The 18,727-nt window shown below is 44.7% G+C and overlaps 3 protein-coding genes across 7 annotated transcripts in view; 2 read left to right on the top strand and 1 right to left on the bottom strand.

Annotated features, from left to right (window-relative positions):
• Positions 1-12,360, top strand: part of LOC109463028 (zinc finger protein 608-like) — a 35,066-nt gene extending 22,706 nt beyond the window's left edge. For 3 of the 4 annotated variants that reach the window (XM_019759699.1, XM_019759700.1, XM_019759698.1), the window contains exons 5-8: positions 6,042-8,827; positions 9,076-10,389; positions 10,691-10,754; positions 11,003-12,360. In XM_019759699.1, the coding sequence (XP_019615258.1) occupies positions 6,042-8,827; positions 9,076-10,389; positions 10,691-10,754; positions 11,003-11,009 (4,171 nt within the window). In that variant the 3' untranslated portion in view covers positions 11,010-12,360. The remainder of the gene's footprint in view (positions 1-6,041; positions 8,828-9,075; positions 10,390-10,690; positions 10,755-11,002) is intronic. The other variant, XM_019759701.1, reaches the window with a different exon arrangement.
• Positions 12,361-13,421: 1,061 nt separating this feature from the next.
• On the top strand, positions 13,422-15,127 carry LOC109463074 (NADH dehydrogenase [ubiquinone] 1 alpha subcomplex subunit 13-like). Its single transcript, XM_019759783.1, has 4 exons — positions 13,422-13,566; positions 13,977-14,055; positions 14,393-14,464; positions 14,731-15,127. Exons 1-4 carry the CDS (start codon positions 13,467-13,469, stop codon positions 14,918-14,920), a joined length of 441 nt encoding a protein of 146 aa, XP_019615342.1. The 5' UTR covers positions 13,422-13,466; the 3' UTR covers positions 14,921-15,127.
• A 115-nt stretch (positions 15,128-15,242) lies between these two features.
• LOC109463073 (uncharacterized protein C19orf45-like) overlaps positions 15,243-18,727 on the bottom strand; it is a 4,732-nt gene continuing 1,247 nt past the window's right edge. The window contains exons 3-9 of one of the 2 annotated variants that reach the window (XM_019759781.1): positions 17,376-17,665; positions 17,071-17,177; positions 16,712-16,931; positions 16,473-16,591; positions 16,134-16,326; positions 15,821-15,921; positions 15,243-15,658 (exon numbers count right to left, since the gene is read on the bottom strand). In XM_019759781.1, the coding sequence (XP_019615340.1) occupies positions 15,482-15,658; positions 15,821-15,921; positions 16,134-16,326; positions 16,473-16,591; positions 16,712-16,931; positions 17,071-17,177; positions 17,376-17,665 (1,207 nt within the window). In that variant the 3' untranslated portion in view covers positions 15,243-15,481. Of the gene's footprint in view, positions 15,659-15,820; positions 15,922-16,133; positions 16,327-16,472; positions 16,592-16,711; positions 16,932-17,070; positions 17,178-17,375; positions 17,946-18,727 lie in introns of those variants that run through there. The other variant, XM_019759782.1, reaches the window with a different exon arrangement.

Below are 18,727 nucleotides of genomic sequence, written 5' to 3'. Positions count from 1 at the left end.
TTCCTGACTAGTTGACACAGCTGCCTGGCACCAGCATGCCTCCCCAGAGCTCCAGAGGGAGAAGTCACCATGGAGCAGACCTCAGTCCTTAGTAACTGGGTCACATTTATTTGACTTCCTCAGCAAACATTGTACAGTCTGGGTAGGTGGCTGAGCCATCAGTCCAACTTGCAGGCCTTTCAGTAGGCAATGGTAAAAGAGAGAAAGCTCTTTTTTGCCACGAGAGATTGAAAGGAAATACGATGTGGTATTATAATATAATATAATATGATCAGGGTTCTCCCCAGAAAATTTTAGTATGAGGGAGGAAACTTACCGAGCACACACTAAGCGACGCGCGTTGCGCGTCGCCGGGGGGGTGTCCGGAGGGGGGGGTGCCCCCCCCCCGTCGGAGGAGGAAGCTATAGCATTTTGACTGTTATAAATAGAAATGGAGGTCATTTCCTGCAATTTCAGCCTTCTGTCTTTCCTAAATATACAACTTACACATAATAGCTTAAGACTAATAAGAGACTCCAACACCAAGTTGAAAGAAAAGAAATGGCACATTTAACCATGATTTAACTTCAAGATCAAGGTGTTGGGACTCTTCTAGCTTATTACTATAATTGGAAACTCAATTTGTATGTGGTTGTCATTATGCATTTATTTGCCGGTAAATGTGTAACATTATAACAAGACAGGTAACAGCATCTTATAGAAGTCACAAGAGGATACATCTCCTTTATTTGTAGTTCTGCACCAAGCAGTGCAGCACTTGTATACACTACTACTAGAACAGTCTTCACTATAGCAGGGTTCTCCCCAGGATTTGAGAGGCATGGCCCCCCCTCCAGAGGGGGGAAGCTGAAGCATTTTTCTTTATCTAAATACAAATGGAAGCCATTTCCTGCAACTTCAGGTTTTGAACTGCCAGAAAAAAATGTTAACATACAGGAAAAAATTGGGCATAGGTTCCACGCTCTGACCCCTAACCGGGGGCCAACGGTGCCTTCAAGTTCGACAATTGAAACAGAATATGACATTAAGTCATACATTTTCCACTTGGAACTTGAGGCAAGCAATTATGGGAAAATGTAGAGAAGCTGGGACAAAACCTTATCCTAATGCTAATCCTTATGTTATCACCAACTTGTAAACAAGTCCCTTATAATTATCAAAGTACCATCAAGAGTGCCATCAAAACAAAATTTTCACTTCTCTAACATTAAATAATACGGTCCCATGTTTAGGACTAACAAAGTTACACATTCAAGAAATACTTTTGAATTAAAAAAAAAAAGAAGAAAAAAAAGAAATACTGAATAAAAAAAATATTAATCTGCACAACATTTTATTGGTTTCTATCCCTTTGCTTGTCTACAAGTCGATATTGTGATTGTATCAATTTTCAAACGCCCTAAAATTAGCTAAATCGGCGAATTAAGGTGATTGCGCAATGGACGTGCCCTATGACCTTCGACCTTTTGGGGGTCATGCAGGCGTCAACAGTGCCCTCCCCATGCCTTGCCCGTCCGTTTTCGTCGGCAAATTTCTGCTTTTTTAGAGGTTTTGAGACCTTAAAACTCATACCATGGGAGAAATAAACCACATACGTTATTTTTATGGTAAATATCGCTAAAATGGACCATGCATTTTTTTGTCGCGTTGCCGATTTTTGGCAGAAGCCTTGCGGTGCGGCCGCCATGTGCTACGCCGATAGGTACAGGCCGTCCCCCGTCCGGACTTGTGGGCAAAATTCAGCTTTTTTTTAACGTTTCGGGACATAAAAACCGACAGCAGGGGAAAAATAAATCGTATACGTTATTTTCATGGGAAATACCGCTATCATGAACCAGACATTTACCTTGATACCTTGATACCTTGATACCGTCTTCGGGATGAGAGGTAATCCTGTGGTGATCCCGATCTCGACTTCACTCAGTGTTATACTTTATGCTCTCCCAGTATTTGTCTAGGTTCGTCTTGAACTCATTTACTGACTCTGAGTCAATTACGGCCTGTGGTAGACTGTTCCAATCCCTAACGACCCGGACATTTTCTGTCGCGTCAACGAATTTCGCGGCCGCCACATGCTTCATAATGTCGCGATACGGTAGGGAATTTTCTACGGTTTATAAGTTCGTAAACGTATCGGCTTTTATTTTTAAACTTATTATCAGGGTCGAGGGCTTTGGTTTACAAAGAAATCAGACAATTAGCTTTCTTTACACGACTTCAAAACGCTAGCGGGGCGCCCGATGTTCCACCAATGACAGCGATTCTCTCAGTAGCGTCGTGCGAAATACTCATTGTTTACTCGATTATCGCCCCATTCACAAGTTTTCAGAGACAATGCCGGCGGGAAAATAGACGCCACTAAGCCCCGAAATCAGGAAATTTTATCGAATTTTAGTCGAATTTTAGCGAAATTTTGTAGAAAAATCGGGATGCAACACCCTAGATTTGAAAATGAGTATGAGGGTGCTGAGCTAGGAGTATCAGGGCGCAGCGCCCTTGTTCCATCGTCTGGGGAGAACCCTGTATGATATAACATAAATACAGTAATATCATACATTGGTTATAATTTTGATAATCTACAGCTTTACTGGACACTGAATGACTTGAAAACTTGCTTATGGTACAAAAATGTCTCTATAGTATAATAACAGCACCATGAATGTGATCTATTCCAGACCCACTTGATTTAGTCTTTACTCCTGTAGCATTGATGTGGTACCAAGAGAGACAGGCAGGCATGTTTTCAAATATCTCTGACAGCCAAGCACAAACAGGATGTCATGGGTTTCAGTACTAAATATTGTGATAGGAAAAGGAAAGACTGCATGCTAGAGGGATGTTTTAGTCCATATTTTTTAGTGGAAGACCCTGAAGTGAAAAGAAAAATATTCAAATCCACATGGAGTTATTGCTCAAAACATTACTGTTTCCAACACCCCTGCCAGAATGACAAATGTCCTCTTTGTTGAATCAATGCTGATTTTGGATCTGCATACATGTAGCTTTTAGAGCAAAATGTTTTGAGTCTGAAGTACATCCTTAATTAATAAGATGTCGAGTGTGGCCATTCATTTTATTGTGGTTTAGATTTAGTGTAAAGAGAAAGGGAGAAAAACACACAGGGTAAAGATGTCTACACTGCTTTCAATCAAGTTTATGCCCCCCCCCCCTTTATAGCTAATGACCAAAACTAACCAGGTTGGCGCCCAAGCTAAATGCAGAGCTGCAGTCATTGATTTTCCAAATGGCCAGAAATGGTCCAAAGCTTGGCCCATGTCCCATTAGTCACAAGATGTGTAACAACAGGTTCTCTGGTTACCAGATAAGAGCTTTCTTTAGGAGACATTCTCCTCCCTCCACCACGTAAAACCACCCTTTAAATGTCACCCTTTAAATATCCTACACTTCAGAACACATTACTACAGAACTACTGGGAACGTAGGATGACTTCCTTGCCTGGCATGTTTGGCAGCTTGGATACATTTGCCAATTCACTCGGAAGGGCTAATGTTTGAAGGGGCTTCAAATGTGTTTGGGTTGGCAGGAGGATTTCTCATTACGCTGTTTGTTATTCTGTTTCCAGACTGAGCTGATACAGTACATGTCCAGTACCAACATTGGGCACTGGGTACACAGAGGCTGTGTGGTGTTGTTGGGAAATATTCTTTCCATACAACATTACAATGGAAATGTGTGCTGAAAATATTTCTTTGACAAAAGACTGTCTATCAACATATACATGTACATGTATACAAATGAAGAGACATGTTATTTTAAAATGACAGATAATTGTGTGTTGGAAGCAGGCGCCAGATTTCACCACCACATTAAAACCGGAAAACAGCAGCATTGTTACTGGGCAGTGTGGTTCCCATTCCTGTCACCCTGTCTGGGATATCCTGGAGACTTGTACTCAGTTGCTGGCTTATGATCAAATATGGAATTGCCAAGATTGGCCACACTAGTAGGAGGGATGAAGTGCATGAGAAGAATGGGTTAGGGGAGTGGGGAGTGCCCCTTTAGCTGATGACATATACAAGAGGCCATATTGATTTCATCACCTGGCCCTCTTGCTTTGGGTCATAGCCCCTGCTATTGCATCAATGGTGCACAAAAATGATGGCAATTACCAGAATTTCATTATGCTCATGGGGTAAGTCCTTGGCAAGGTTACACAGCTCCTTCCCACTAATGGTTGTATGTACACACAGACGGTTGTGTCTGCAGTGTAGAATGAAGCTAGCTAGAGTCACATTTGTAGTTTGATGTGTTGTTCAGAGATGGATAAGCCCTCTGGATCAATACACTTCCCCCTCAATAGCTCATTGTTCACATCAGTGAATGGCAATGCCACACACCAGGAACCCACATGACCCCCTCACCATTCCTCCTCAACACAAACATGTATGCTAGTTTGCAAGGCAGAACGTGATTTGTGGCACATAGTACAAAGTAAGATATGTGAAGTCAGCTTACATCAAGACTCTATGCTGCATTGCAAACATATCAGAGATGCCAGGGTATTTTGTACTGGTTGTAATTGTTATACTTGTGGAAAGCATGCATACGTTGTACTTATTTTCATGCCACCAGCTATTATCATTACAACATTTCACCTTTCAAATGTAGTGAACATAAGAAAAGTAACTGGTTATGCATTCATTTACAAAACTAAAGACTAGAAAATATATCTGTAATGTACCAGTATTCATTTAATTTCAAATGGAGTATGCAAAAATTGGGTTTGAGGGACAGGAATGCCATTCATTTACGTTTTTCAAGCATTCAAATTATGATATAATGAAAAGTTCTGAAGATGTTTTGGCGGCTTCCATTTCTTGATAAGTACAACATGCAGATCTGAAAAAATGTGTGAAAATGAATCCCAGAATTGCAGTCATAACAATATAAGTATCTTGTCATCTCTGACCTTTCCTGTTTAGTTAGTTATAGTAGTATTAAACATGTTATGTTACATATGCTTTTTGTCAGAAGTGTTAGGACCTCAAGACAAGAGTAGTGATAGAAATTAAACAAACAAAAACAAAGTGGCCCTCTGCACCAAGCACGATTACAAGGTCGCTGTTGAGACAGATGACCTTTGACACCGTTGGTTGGCCTTAGGCCCCTCCAACCAAATTACTTCAGCGTGTAATTATGCATGAAATTTCATGAACCAGGTGGCACCAGGGACGCTGCTGCACGTTAATTATAGATAATATGAACAAAAGATTGTGGCTGTTGGACATCAATCTATGTTCCCTGCTTTTATACTACAGGGGTATACCGTTAAATTGTAGAGATGATTAAAATTTCAACCTCTTTTTTAATGATGCAGAGTGACAAAGGAAAATTTGTCTGGCACTGCCACACATTTCATCTCTCTACCAATGTAGATGGAGTGTACATGTTTATGTACATGGTCCAACCCTTAAACAGGCTTCAGTCAGTGGCTGGAGGATAAAATTGTCAACTCAAAACTAGGGAGAGTACAGTCTGTACATGTGCTGTAGAACGTGGTAACAATAACATCAGAAGTGAGCTCAGAAGTAGCACATACAGCCTTCCTGCCTTGTAGCCTACAGCAGAATTCCTTTGATGTTTTCATGAGGTTCTTCAGGTCAGGACACTGTTATGTGCCCTGTCAATTAAGGAACATCTGTTTGAGCCAGAAAAAGCAAGTCGTGGCCTGAACTAAGACTGTTTTCAAGACACTAGTTCCTTCCGCCTGTCATTGACAGCCTTATGTTTAAGGATTTGGGCAGAAAAGTCCATCCGGAGGATTAATTAGAAATTGAATGCTGGAACTGACAGTACATACGTGTGTATTGCCTAACTTTTGTGTGTACGTGGCAAACTGCCCATGTGGTTTACTGAGAAAATGCCTAACTTCACATTGAGTTGAGTTGTCCAGCGATTGGCTGGTAGTTACAGGACGGTTACATTCTTTTACCCACTTGTTGTTTATGGTGATCATAATTGAGTGTGAACATTTGGACATGTGCAAGTTGTAAATGTTGTTTTCTCATGTGTTTCCCCAGGTTCAGTGACTCCCCTACCAGCGACCTAGAAGTCAGGACCCCCAAGGGTAGAGGCAAGCGAGCAAGGTCAACAACAAACACTCCCCAGGACGACCCAACCTATCAGGGTCCACCAGATGCACGAAAGCTGCGCAGCAACGGGAAACCTGGCCGTAAAGCCGGGCATGGGCGCAGGACACCCACCAGTGGTGGTAGGGGGGAGGACTTCAACTCTGGCACTGGGGGGAAACGGAAGGGGAAGCCGCCTACCGACTTGGACTTGAACTCCAGTTCGGAAGATGTGAAGCCCAGCAAGAGGATACGTACAAACTCGCGCGGCACCCCCACCACTCCCCAGGGGGACGGGTCCATGCCAGCCTTGATAGAGTGTCCGCATGCGAACTGTAACAAGAAGTACAAACATATCAATGGACTGAGGTACCACCAGGCCCATGCACATCTGGAGGACGAGGAAACAAAAGAGGAAGGAAAGGAGGAGGACGGTGTTGAACACTGCAGTGCTGCTCCCAACACCTCCATGAAAGAGGAGAAACTGTTGACTTCTTGTGCAGAAAAACTTCAATCAGACCTTGGCATACAGAACTTTGCTGTCTTTGGCAATTCACAAGACACTAACAGTAAAAAGCCCATAGACAGTCTGGAGGCGTTAGACTCCCTCCAGAGAAGAGAACACGAAAGCCTACAAAAGAAGGATGTTGATCTGAAGAAGGTCAAAGCAGAGGCAATAAGTGAGTACGACTTCCCGGAATGTCCATCCCCGACCATGCAGAAACCAGCCATTCAGGTCAAGTGTGCAAAGAGCAAGCATGACTTTTCACCAAGGAAAACACCCAAAAGTCCTGGTCGTGGGAATAATCCTGCTCATGGTGTGTTTGGAATAAAGAAGGAGCCTGTCATGGTCACCCAAGCAGGCACATGGCAGCCTCCTGTGTCCATGCCACCCCACACTGCAGTTTCAAGTCTGTCAACGGGAGTTGCAACCAAGGCCTCTCATGGACTTGAGGCTCCTGCAGATGTGGCAGGTGGTGCACCTGACTCTGCCCTTGCCACACCTGCCATTGGCATGTTACACATGTCCCCAGCTGGTGTCAGTCAGCAGACGTCTGTTATTCAGAGCACAGGCTCTCACCTGGACAGAAATATGCCGCTCTCTGACAGACCCAAGAGTTTGGAGACTGGGAAGAAGTCCAGCCATGCCAGCGGCAGTGCTAAGGGGGAGAAATCATCCAAGTCAAAGACAGCTCGTCCTATAGCGCCCGCTCCGCCGGTGCCACAGCTGATCGCCATTCCTGCCACGTTCTCGTCTGCGAGCGTTGTCGCCCCGCCCGGAATGCAGGCCATTTCCACTATGGCACAAACCACACCTAAGAGCCCAACAACCTCAGCCTTGAAACCTATCCAGCCCAAGCCAACCATCATGGGAGAACCAACCCCCCAGAGTATCTCCATTCCTAGTTTTAAAGAGAAGAAACATAAACAGAAGAGGAAGATTAAGGAAGGGGACAAGGAAAAAGGTGCTAAAGACGAGAAGAGCAAAAAAGAATCAAAGGGACCAAGAGCAGAGGAAAAGTCTGAATCCAGTTCCACTAAAGATGGCGCAGCTAAACTTCTGGGGGATGGAAACACTAGCAAACATGTTACGGACACACAGCTGGGTGCAGGCCATCATATATCTAATGGGATTGACTTACAAAGTGCTGAAGGGAAAGGTTCCTCTCTCCTGGCAACTGCTAAAGATCTGGATAGCCCAAACAGCAGTTTGTATTCTGAACCTGGGAACGTGCTTGGCTTGAAGCCGCTACATGTCATCACCTCAGGCATCCAGTCTGCAGCAGCAGATGACAAACAGTCGGCCAGCAGCCCTGCCTACTCGGACATCTCTGACGATGGGAACGAGCAGGCCGAGGGCAGGACGGTGGAGTCCAAGCACAGAGGGAAGGCTGCAGCGTCTCAGGAACCTGCAGGATCACCGGCAGCCGCCTCGCCGCTGGGGAGCCAGGCACTGGGAAAGCAGGAGCCTGGGTCTCGTTTTCAGTCCCACTACGCTTCCATACAGACTCCCTTCACTGCCACCAGCACCACACTGACTCAGGGGAAGGAGATCAAACAGGAGCCCGAGGACACGGACAGGCTGGGGAGCGACGAGAAACCCGAGACAGACTCGAGAGGAGAGCCACAGGCGAAGAAACCGCGCACCAGCCAGACTCCATCTCAGGAATCGTCGCCTCATGTGCAGGATTCACAGCAAAGGACCAGCCAGCAGCAGCAAGCTGCCTACGCACAATATCAGCATCAACAGTACCAGTACCTCGCCTACCACGGCTACAGGATAGACCCAGCATATCACAACTACTTAATGGCAGCCGACCCGCAGTACAGGCAGCAGTACGAACAGTACTACATACAGGAGCAGACCAGGTTAAGAGCTGAGCAGGAGCAAAGAATGAAGGATCCAGAAAAGGGGGACAAGCCCAGAGAATCAAACTCCCATGGCGAACATAGCAAGAAGGAGGACAGAGACAGCAAAGAGCAGGAGCACACCGACTCCAAACCCCCACAGTTGGAGCCCATTAAGGACAGGACTAAAGAAGAGGCATCTCGGAGTGAGAAGGCCTCGCCGATTCATAAAACCATGACGTACCCTTCCCAGCCGCCTCCCCTGAAAAGAGCAGACGACGCTGACAGCCTGAAGGCCAAGCAGAGTGAGAACCACCAAATCCTGAAGGAAAATATTGAGCTGAAAACCCAGCTCGAGTCGACAACTCCGAGGCACCAACAACAACAAGGTTAGAACAACTGACTTTGTAGAAGTTTTGTTTTCAGATACATACTATGCAGATAAATAAATAGCTACTGTAATAGATTGACCAATGCCATTTTTTTTCATTCCTATAGCGCTACTCTAGTAGGTTGACTAGATTTTTTTAGTTGATGTAGTGACTGCAGTGCATGTGATAATTATGATATCATGATCTTAGTCACACTTGAAAAGTCAATGTGAAAACCTGACAGACATGTGCGGTTGTTTTTGCAGGTGCTGCAGGCACAGGGAATAACTTTGACCCCAGACTGTTGTACAAGCAGCAGGAGGAGATGAGGCAGTACTACCTGATCCAGCAGAAACTCATGGAGGAGCGAAGGACGGAGGAGGAACACCGCCGGCATGGGCACGCCGCTGACAAGGCACCACATGCCCACGTGTCTGATAAAAGCTCACATGGGCATACCTCTGACAAGGGCCATCATGACCAAGGGTCTGACAAGGCCTCTCATAGTCACAGTTCAGATAAGGCCTCTCATAGTCACAGTTCAGAGAAGGCCTCTCATAGTCACAGTTCAGAGAAGGCCTCTCATAGTCACAGTTCAGAGAAGGCGTCTCATAGTCACAGTTCAGGAAAGACCTTGCATGGACACAGTTCAGACAAGGTCTCGCATGGACACAGTTCAGACAAGGTCTCGCATGGACACAGTTCAGAAAAGTCCTCTCATGGTCATCATACTGACAGGCCTAGACCGGACAGTAGGGAAGGGGACCCAAAACTTCAGCGAGACAGACCTAAGAAAGATGTGGAGACAGAAAGAAGACCTTCTGATGACAAACATCGCAGTGAAAAACATCACCACAAGGAGGCTGCTGCCGGGTCAAGTTTGAGTTCAAAACCAAACAGCAGGACTCAAAGCCCTGCTCCCCGCAGAGACAGCCCCGTGGCTGGGTCTTCTGCAGAAAACTCAAAGGACTCCAAGGAACATTCCAGGGAACCAACAGACTCAAAAGACAGAAGCAGACCTCCCAGTCAAGAACGAGCCAAGGACAGAGGTTCCCCTATGGACAGATCCTCTCCCAGACATGTACCTTATCAGTACATGCAACAGTACAGTCCTTACATGCACCCGTATGCTGCTATGCACCTGGACCCGGCGGCCTACAGAGGAATGTACCCCATAGGCTATGCAGGTGCTCCGTATGTCCATCCACAGTTCCGGTACCAAGGAGACCCGGCAGGTTCACCACAACAAGTCCTCGGCTCGTCATACAAAGGTCAGTCTAGTAGTCCACACGATCGTCCTTCTGCCATTTCACCAGCTTCGAGTACAGGCAAATCTGAGCATAATGGGGGGCCCTTCCCTCCCCCCGCCAAACCGGCTCATGACACACCGGGGAAGAGCGGGAAGCCAGCCACACCGACGTCCTCCCGACCGGGGTCTGCTCAGGGCAAGCCGGCCGCAGGGTCAGCGGAGAAGACGAGTGCGGAGGTGGCCCAGCTGCATCACGTGCACACCCACCACCACACACACGTTGGGGTGGGGTTTCCTGCAGTAGGGCAGTACGATCCATACAATGTCGGGGGTAAGTTCTATGTCCCACCAGTCTCAGCTGCCCTGTCAGACAACAACTTCCACTGGGCACAACACAAATGTTATTTCTTGTGAGAAATTTGTGGATTTGTCATGATGAAGTACTTTGCACTTACAGAAACTTTCCATCTATTTTTTTTTTACAACATATTCATCTTCAGTGACTTGTTATAAAGAAACCCACTGCCCTACAGGGAGCGGAGAGTATCAAATCACATACCTCATTTTTTTACTTCAGCACCATGTGTATTGCAGGCATCCAGCTAATGTTTTTATGTTGTTGTGTCATGCAGTGTTGGGACAGTCAGGACCTGGAGTAGGACTTCCATCTGCAATGAGCCCTTATCAACCCAGAAGGTTTGTACAGTCAACATTCTTCACATCAATTCCTGAATGTCTTAAATACTGTCACATATTAAACATTGAGAAGTGTTCATTCACGTACAGCAATTCAGCTAAAAAGAACTAAGACATGGTATCAGATACATCTGCTGTGTTTTTTTTGTAGAATTGTGTAGAAATCTTTGTCTCTGATGTTACTGATTCTTACATTTATATTTTATATTGTAGAGTATGACTTCTAAAGTAATGTTTTTTGTTGACAGGGAGTGACAAAGCTGACCTGACTGTGGACACCTGCTCCAGAGATAACCATTGTAAGGATGGACATGGATTAGGGGACATGGATATCTGTAGGAAAGACTGAATGGTCCGCCAGGGCAATGGATTTCCTTTTCATAAGCTGTTCTAATAGATGTGGAGCAGATGTGCTTACAGACTGAACTGACCACAAGGAGTGGACCAGGCTAGAGTAATTCCTGCACAGTTGAAGAGTTACATGCAGTTTCACAATCAAAGACAAACACATGGAATAGAGTTGTGAACAAGCACTATAAATTCTATGTTGTGGGATGAGTTGGATTCAGTGAATGTACGTTTTAGAGGTGGCCCATTGTCAGAAGACACTCTGACATTTCCAGTTCAGTAAAGCAACCTCATGTTTTGCTAATCCTTGACATTTATAAGAAAAAAAGACTTTAATGCAGCAACTACTGGTATCAATGTTTGTGGCAATGGCCGAGAGCTGTGATATATTGGTAATATGCCACATACTAGGGTTGAAGAAAAGTAGATTGCCTAAGGTGGTTTTAGATTCAGGACAAGATTAGACAAGCCTCAGAGTTCCTCCTCTAGACAGGGCAGCTGTTGCCTTTAGACAACGTTCTGTAATTTGTATTCAGGGAGAAAAGTAGATGTCAAACGTACCCAGCTGATGTGGTTCCTCTTACATTTTGTGTGCTCCAAGACATTGCCTTAGGCCATATTACTTACTTAAATGACAAATGGAAAACTGTTGTTAGAAAAGGAAAAGCAACAGTGTGTTCTTAAATACCTTGCCAAGGGTCTAGTTGTATGCTATGACAATGATTGTAATATTGGAACAAAGAGGATAGAAGTACATAGTAGTTCTACACTATCCATGACTGTCCTTCCATCTGGAAGGCTGACAGACAACTGCCAGCTCTATCAGTTACTTCTAACTCTATTTGCCATGTCTCGTGATGGGTTGTGTAAGATAGGTGTGTAATGCTTGTACATTGTGGCAGTGGGCCAGCTTAGAGCAGATGTACATATAAGTGCAGAGACGGACAAAAGTACAAATTTTGCAAAGAAAATGTGTGTTACTTAGATTCTCGCTGTAATGTACAGGGATTTTTGTACAGAGAAAAAGCAAAGCATTGCCACGTGCAATAACCATATAGCAATAACCCTATTTTCTAAAATGCAATTTTCCCTTGTTCAGCATGTTATTGCAAGCAGATGTATGACTCCTTTTGCAGCTCAGTATCGTTGGTTCCAGTTTTTTTCTTGTCACTTAATATCTCCAGGATTACGTTAACTTCCAGGTTTGTTTCTTTGTACTATTAAGGCGAAGATGTCAATAAAGTTTGTTTTGTAGGAATCACTGTTTGTGTTGAATGTGTGGAGTGAAGATAAATAGTGTTAATCTTTTCTCTGTTGTGGAGGGTTTGGTATGACTTTCCTATTTGGCACATGTGCATTTTGTTTCCAACCCAAAATTTACAGAAGTGATACAAAACCAGAATGACAACATTTGCAAGCAAACATAGCCTCTACCAGGCTTGAGGAGGCGGCTGGAAAGTGTAGAAATCGGCCAAAATAGAGAGATAAGCATGCCAAGGGAGTTTGGCCGTTGAGAGAACAGTTCGCCGCCCCACAACTGTTCTCTCAACGGCCAAACTCCCTTGGCATGCTTATCTCTCTATTTTGGCCAATTTCTACTCTTTCCAGCCGCCTCCTCAAGCCTGGTAGAGGCTAAAGCAAACATACATATTGTACCTATTGTAAGTTACAATTTCACTTATTTTGTTATAAATGCCTTTAAAACCTGTTGGCCCATACTACCTTTATACATGCATAACATGAATTGCCAACATAGCCTCTGGGTGACAGCCTTCCAGTGATGTTACTGCTGCAAGAGATTACCCAGCACCAGCGGAGCAGGGGTAGATAGGTCTGGTGACCTAGCCTCTCCAGAGGCCTCCAGTACAGTTCGTGAGCAAAGTAAGGCCTGACCAGTAGAGCCTGCCAAGGAGGCTGTCATGAAGCCGGTTGGCCACACAACCAATAGTAGTTTGCAGAACAGACTGACTAAAGATATGTTAACCTAGCAGGATATGCTCACAGAGAATCGTTATATAACAGTGAAAGGTCACGGTCAGTAAATTGGTCTCCTAGACATTCAAAAAGAGTCTCGTAGAATGTCCTCATGAAGAAGGCGTTATAAGATCCTTATAGAAGGCAGCGGGAAGAGTCCCTGGTTGACGTGGCTCTGTAGAAATTTTTTTTCTCAATATCTGTATAACCTGGCCAGTTGTTGCGCTAACATTTAACGTTAAAGTAACACGATAAAGTAAATCGTCATTTTCTAAAAGTTAAAGATCTGCATTCCAGACTCTTTTACCTCCACGTCCAGACAAAACCGCCAGAGGGCGCTGGTGCATTGCATGTTACTGCACGTTTGAAAACGAGGTCGTAGGTCCCATCATGGCGACCGGGGCAGCCGGGCACAAACAGGACTTACCACCAAAAGGTGGTTATGGGCCGATTGAATACGCTCGCAGACTACCAAGGAGAGGACCATCAGGTACTTAAGATACCCAAGATCTATATTCCAACTGCTTTACGTTTGTATAACTTCTTAACGTTAATACAGAGGTGTCGTTTTGAGTGACCTCTACAGTAAAGATGGCGGTAACTAGCAGCCCCCTCCCCCATAACAAGTCATAAGGAGGTTATACTTATACTATAGGGGAGATATAACCTCTTTTGCAGGAAGCAAGAACTTTATACAAATATAATGCCGTTGCAAGAAGCAAGCCTTGCAAGAAGAAGTTATTACTCCATCGTGGATGTTATGTTTACTAGGTTGCCCAGAGTTCGACAGTGGTCAGCATAGCTTGGGTAGTACAGTTTCACAGTTTAAGCAACCTTGGCTCCCTGTTGAACCGCCTAAAATATTTAGTCACTGACATGTTTTTGTATTTTATTCTCTAGGTTATGCCTTGTTTGCCCTTGGTATTGGAGTGGCCATATATGGATATGCAAAACTCTTCGCTACGAATAGAAGGAGAAGGTATGGCTCATCTTATGTACCACACAGAGGATGATCAAAGGTGTTACCTAGTCTAACTTGAACATGTCAGGTACATGTAACACAACACAGTAGATATCTTCTGTTTCTGTGATGGAACTGTTCATGACTGGGGTAGTGTCACACCTTAAGCATCTCACAGATATCATGTAACTTCTTGTCAGACAGTTTTTAGACCAGACAATGTGTTTCATTTGCTGTCTATCATGTGCTTGAAGAACTGAGTGAAACACACGTACATGTATATTGTATAAATATCAAATGTTATACCTTTATGCAAGCATTGTTTGAAGCTATTGCTCTTGTTATGTATTTGCAGGGAAGACTGGGCTGAGGAGATAGAAGTCCAAGTCAGCTTACTACCTCTTCACAAGGCAGAACAAGACAGACTGTAAGTAGACAACAATCTTGGAAAATATTTAAACCACCTTATTTAGGGACTGATGAGTTTGTTTGGAACAGGAACTACTAGTATACCAGCTGTACAAGACACAACTGTATGGTTTATCCCAGCCACACTGAAATGGGCGGTCCTACTCTTATAGGTAGATGTGTTGAGTTCTTAGACATGGCTACAGCTCCTAACCGGCATTGACTGTGTACCATTTTGTACTTGTACGATAGGCTAACCACCAGCATCCTTATTTTGTCCCACAGCATTTTGCGGCAGTATCGAGCCAACCTGGAGGAAGAGGCCAAGATCATGGAGGGGGTGGAAGGATGGGTCGTCGGCGAGAGTGTCTACCAGAATGAGAAGTGGCACACCCCGCCACCTGTCGAAATCCTTAACCTACGACCTCATGAAGATATGGTTCGCAAAGTGTATGGCTACAACTACAATATCTGATCACTCTTAGACAACCTGTCTGTTTCTTTAGCACTCTCTAATGTGCTTCATAAAATTGCACTCCATCTGAGATTCTCTAGTCAAAAATGCTACCTTACAGCATGTCTTAAACTAAAGAGGAAAGAACTGTTCTGTGTGTGTTCGTTGGAGCTGGAGGTAACCATCAAATTGTAGTATTACTGACAGAAATTAAAAGGTCAGACACCAGTGTTTTTGTTGTGGTCTTGTTTATTTCAATTTTGGCAACATAATTTCACTAGGTACACAATATCATATAACAATAGTTGATATCATAGCAGCTTTAGATTCCCTTGATTGCAAATAGTGACTTGATGAAATAGCATCAGTGAAAAAAAACTTCATATTTACATTAAACTTTGACTGTAATATATACAAAACACTGTATATACCCTTTGACTGTATCCAAACTGAATATAGCATCAGTTAAGACTGACTAATTTTAGATTTGATCTTTATCCATAAATTGTTCCAATATACACAAAAAATCTTCAGAATATTTCAGTTCATATTACTAGTAGTATAATGTGATACATGTGATCTTTATACATGGTAACCAGCAATGTATTTCCCTAAAGTCCCCAGTGGGACAGAACTCTTCTGAAGTGTTCCAGGGATAACATTGATTCTATCCATGGTTTTAGCAGGGTAGGACTTGCGATGTGTCGTTTCAAAGTAGCGTTCTCCGCCAAGTGGTGGTCCGAAGTGGGCGTCCCGCAACTGGAGTCCAGAAGAGAAATACAGATTAATACATTGAATATCATTACAAATAAAAAGATACAAATCTAACAGTACTACAAATGAACTCTTTTATTTTGATGCTTTATGTCAAATCTAAACCAGGATAGTGAGTGTGTGAAAGCCATGTTTGTTGAGCCTTACATTGTCCAGTGCCTCAGGGTTGGGTCTCATCACAGGTACTCTGTTGTCCCTCACATGGGAGGGGAAATCACTCCAGGAGGTAGGGTCAGTCTTAGCATCCCCTGGAATATAGACATGTTGGGTTAGACCTCAGCCACAGTGTCTGTGAAGAAATTGACTGGTTGTGTAGAAAGAAACTGAACTTGTAGATACATGTAACTTAATATGATGACAAGTTTCTCTTTCAGTACTGTCAGTAGTGTCAAACTGGCCAGTCGTGGTATCATCTGACTGGTAAAACTGATGTTTTCAGCAATAACAGACTGAAGCTAACCGTAGTAGTCCAGGGGCACGACACTCGGCTGTCCTCCCCTCACCCTGGCGTAGGGTACAGACTTGGGGGTGAATGTGGAGGCGTTGGTGGTGCTGTAGAAGCGGCCGTCCAGAGGTGGCTCGTTCAGCTGCACCGTGCTTTTGGTCCTCAAGGCGGCGCCGCTGATGGGCTTGGCACGACCACTGAGATCATGCTATGTAGGAGAAAGAAGAAAATTATGTTATCTTGTCATGTATGTGATAGTTGACTTTTCATCCATTCACATTGAGAAATTTTCTCAGCTGCCCTGCCATGATCTTTTGAAATGGAACAGTCCATGGTCTGATTCTGGCCTCTCACCTTTTGAAGGTACCACCTGTTGGTGGTTGTGTTGGTCCGTTCCTGTGACCTGTATGGGTCAAGGTCACCCTGTGGCAGACTGCTGTCGTTCCTCTTGTGCTTGGGAATGTCGCATCTCTCTGCACAAGGAACAGAAGCCTGTTTTAGAGCCAGGAAATACAAATTTGTATAAATGGCTATAATTTTGGAACATCAGTATCCAGAATGAATGTGCAAAGACGCAAACAGACATGACTTACCTCCTCCCCACATGGGTGTGTAGGACTCAGCAGCTGTACTGAGGTATCTCCCGTTCCCGTCCCCCAGTTTGAAGTTGGTGACCTGCAGTTTTCCCATGGTGCCGCTCCTGTCGTACCCCTTCATCTGGGCGCTGGGGTGGGCCTGGAAGGACACCTGCTTCGTGGTGAACTCGTGCTTCACTTTGAAGGGGTCACCCATGGGCACAGACGACCGTGTTTGCTGCAGAGTAGGCAGAGAAGTTTGATGAGAAACTGTGCATTTAGTGAAAGAGAAACGTTATAGATGTTGGGCTTTCCCAATGTTTGCTTAGCTTTTACTATTATAATTCCTCAGTAGTGATGATACCCTGTATTGTTACCTTGGGGACTGGTTCAACAGGTGGCAGCCACTGTCCATCGAATGCTCTGGTACTGGTGGTGGCAAAACTGTGTGTACGATCATCACCCAGAATGGTGGGGGGACCAGCTGTAGGGAAACAAGTTTCATGCAAAGTCAACTCACATGTATACTAGAACTACTACTTTATAAGCTGGACCTTGTCCTTGTTCAATGATGGCAATAACAGGGGATGGTAGTTTGTTGCATTTGTTCTCATTTCTGTCCACAAAATCAAGTCAGATATCACTTCAAAATCCAGTAAAATGTCATTGGATGGCCACTTACAAGTGTGCATGTTGGGTGCCTTCTGGGTGACTACATTGGCAGTGTCGTGTCCCTGGAAGGAATCCCTGTAGTCAGACACCGGGTTGGGCGCCTTCTCCTTGTCTCCCTGAGGAATGTAACTCGTCATCCTCTCATGTGGGTCCTTGGAGGGCTTGGTGACAGACAGCGGCTTGGCGGGGAAATAGGCGGTGTTGGTGGTCTGGAAACTGTCGATACGTTTGTCGGCGTCAGACTTGAAGTTGGTGGCCTGTAGGGAAGTGTACTTGTCCTTGAGTTCCATCTTCTCCGACCTCTTTTCCGGAAAGGCCTGGCGAGTCTCGGAGATTTTCACCCCGATCTTGCCGGTGTCCGCGTGCATGAACTGGGCGGGTCTGGGCGGCTCGGAGGCGCTCTGTCTCCGCCATTGGTACGGAGCCTTGTAGTCGTGCTTGAAGACGCTGTGAAGGGCATCAGGGGTGGCGGACGGTTCCTGAGCGATCTTGAAGTGAGAGGCGGCGAGGAAGTCTATGCCCGTCAGAGGAGCAACGATGGGGTTTGATACAGCTGTCATGGCGCGTCCTCGACTCTGTCTGTTGTTCAACATGAGAGGAAGAAGAAAATATATTAAAACGAAATACTGAAATGGTTAACTTGTGAAAACAATGACATGCTTTGCACATCTCCCCAGCAACTAACATACGAGGGGTGATCCAAAAGTTCTCGGCCTCACCTAGAAAATAGAGGTCAAACGCGTATTCTTTGGTATAACTGTATGCTATGACGTCTTACATCACTGCCCACAAAAATGCAAATTTATACATTCATTAATTAGCACGTGACGCCCCATGAAAATGGGGCGGGTGAGGGCAAAATTACAAAATGGCCGCACCAGAAGCGTGTGCTGTGAACAAGTGTATCGATAAAAAGCTATGTCTCCTAGGGAAATCCATAAAGACATGATCAAGTCACTTGGTGATGACTCACCTTCTTATTTAACCACAAAGAACTGGGTTGCTAGCTCTAAGCGCGTCAAGGAGAGCACAAAAGATGAACATATGTCAGGATGCCACAAATCAGCACCATGGGCAATCCAGTTGAGGCCATCCATCACATGATAGTAAATGACAGATGTGAGACTGTCCAACATGTAGCAGGTTCTTTGGCCTGACTTGTGGTACAGTTCATAATGTTTTGTCAGAAATCCTGGGGATGAGCAAGCTGTCTGCATGATGGGTGCCTAGAATGTTGTCTGAACATCACACGTTAAACAAGCTGGGCATTTCAAGGAACGAATTCAGTCCATCAAGGCAACTTATTCAAACGATTTGTCACCCAATATGAGACATGGGTTCACCACTTTCACCCCGAATCAA

The sequence above is a fragment of the Branchiostoma belcheri genome, unplaced genomic scaffold, assembly GCF_001625305.1.
Source record: "Branchiostoma belcheri isolate BF01 breed outbred unplaced genomic scaffold, Haploidv18h27 scaffold121, whole genome shotgun sequence".
Taxonomy (NCBI): domain Eukaryota; kingdom Metazoa; phylum Chordata; class Leptocardii; order Amphioxiformes; family Branchiostomatidae; genus Branchiostoma; species Branchiostoma belcheri.
The sequence above is the reverse complement of the archived record's forward strand: the minus strand, read 5'-3'. Positions and strand labels throughout refer to the sequence as shown.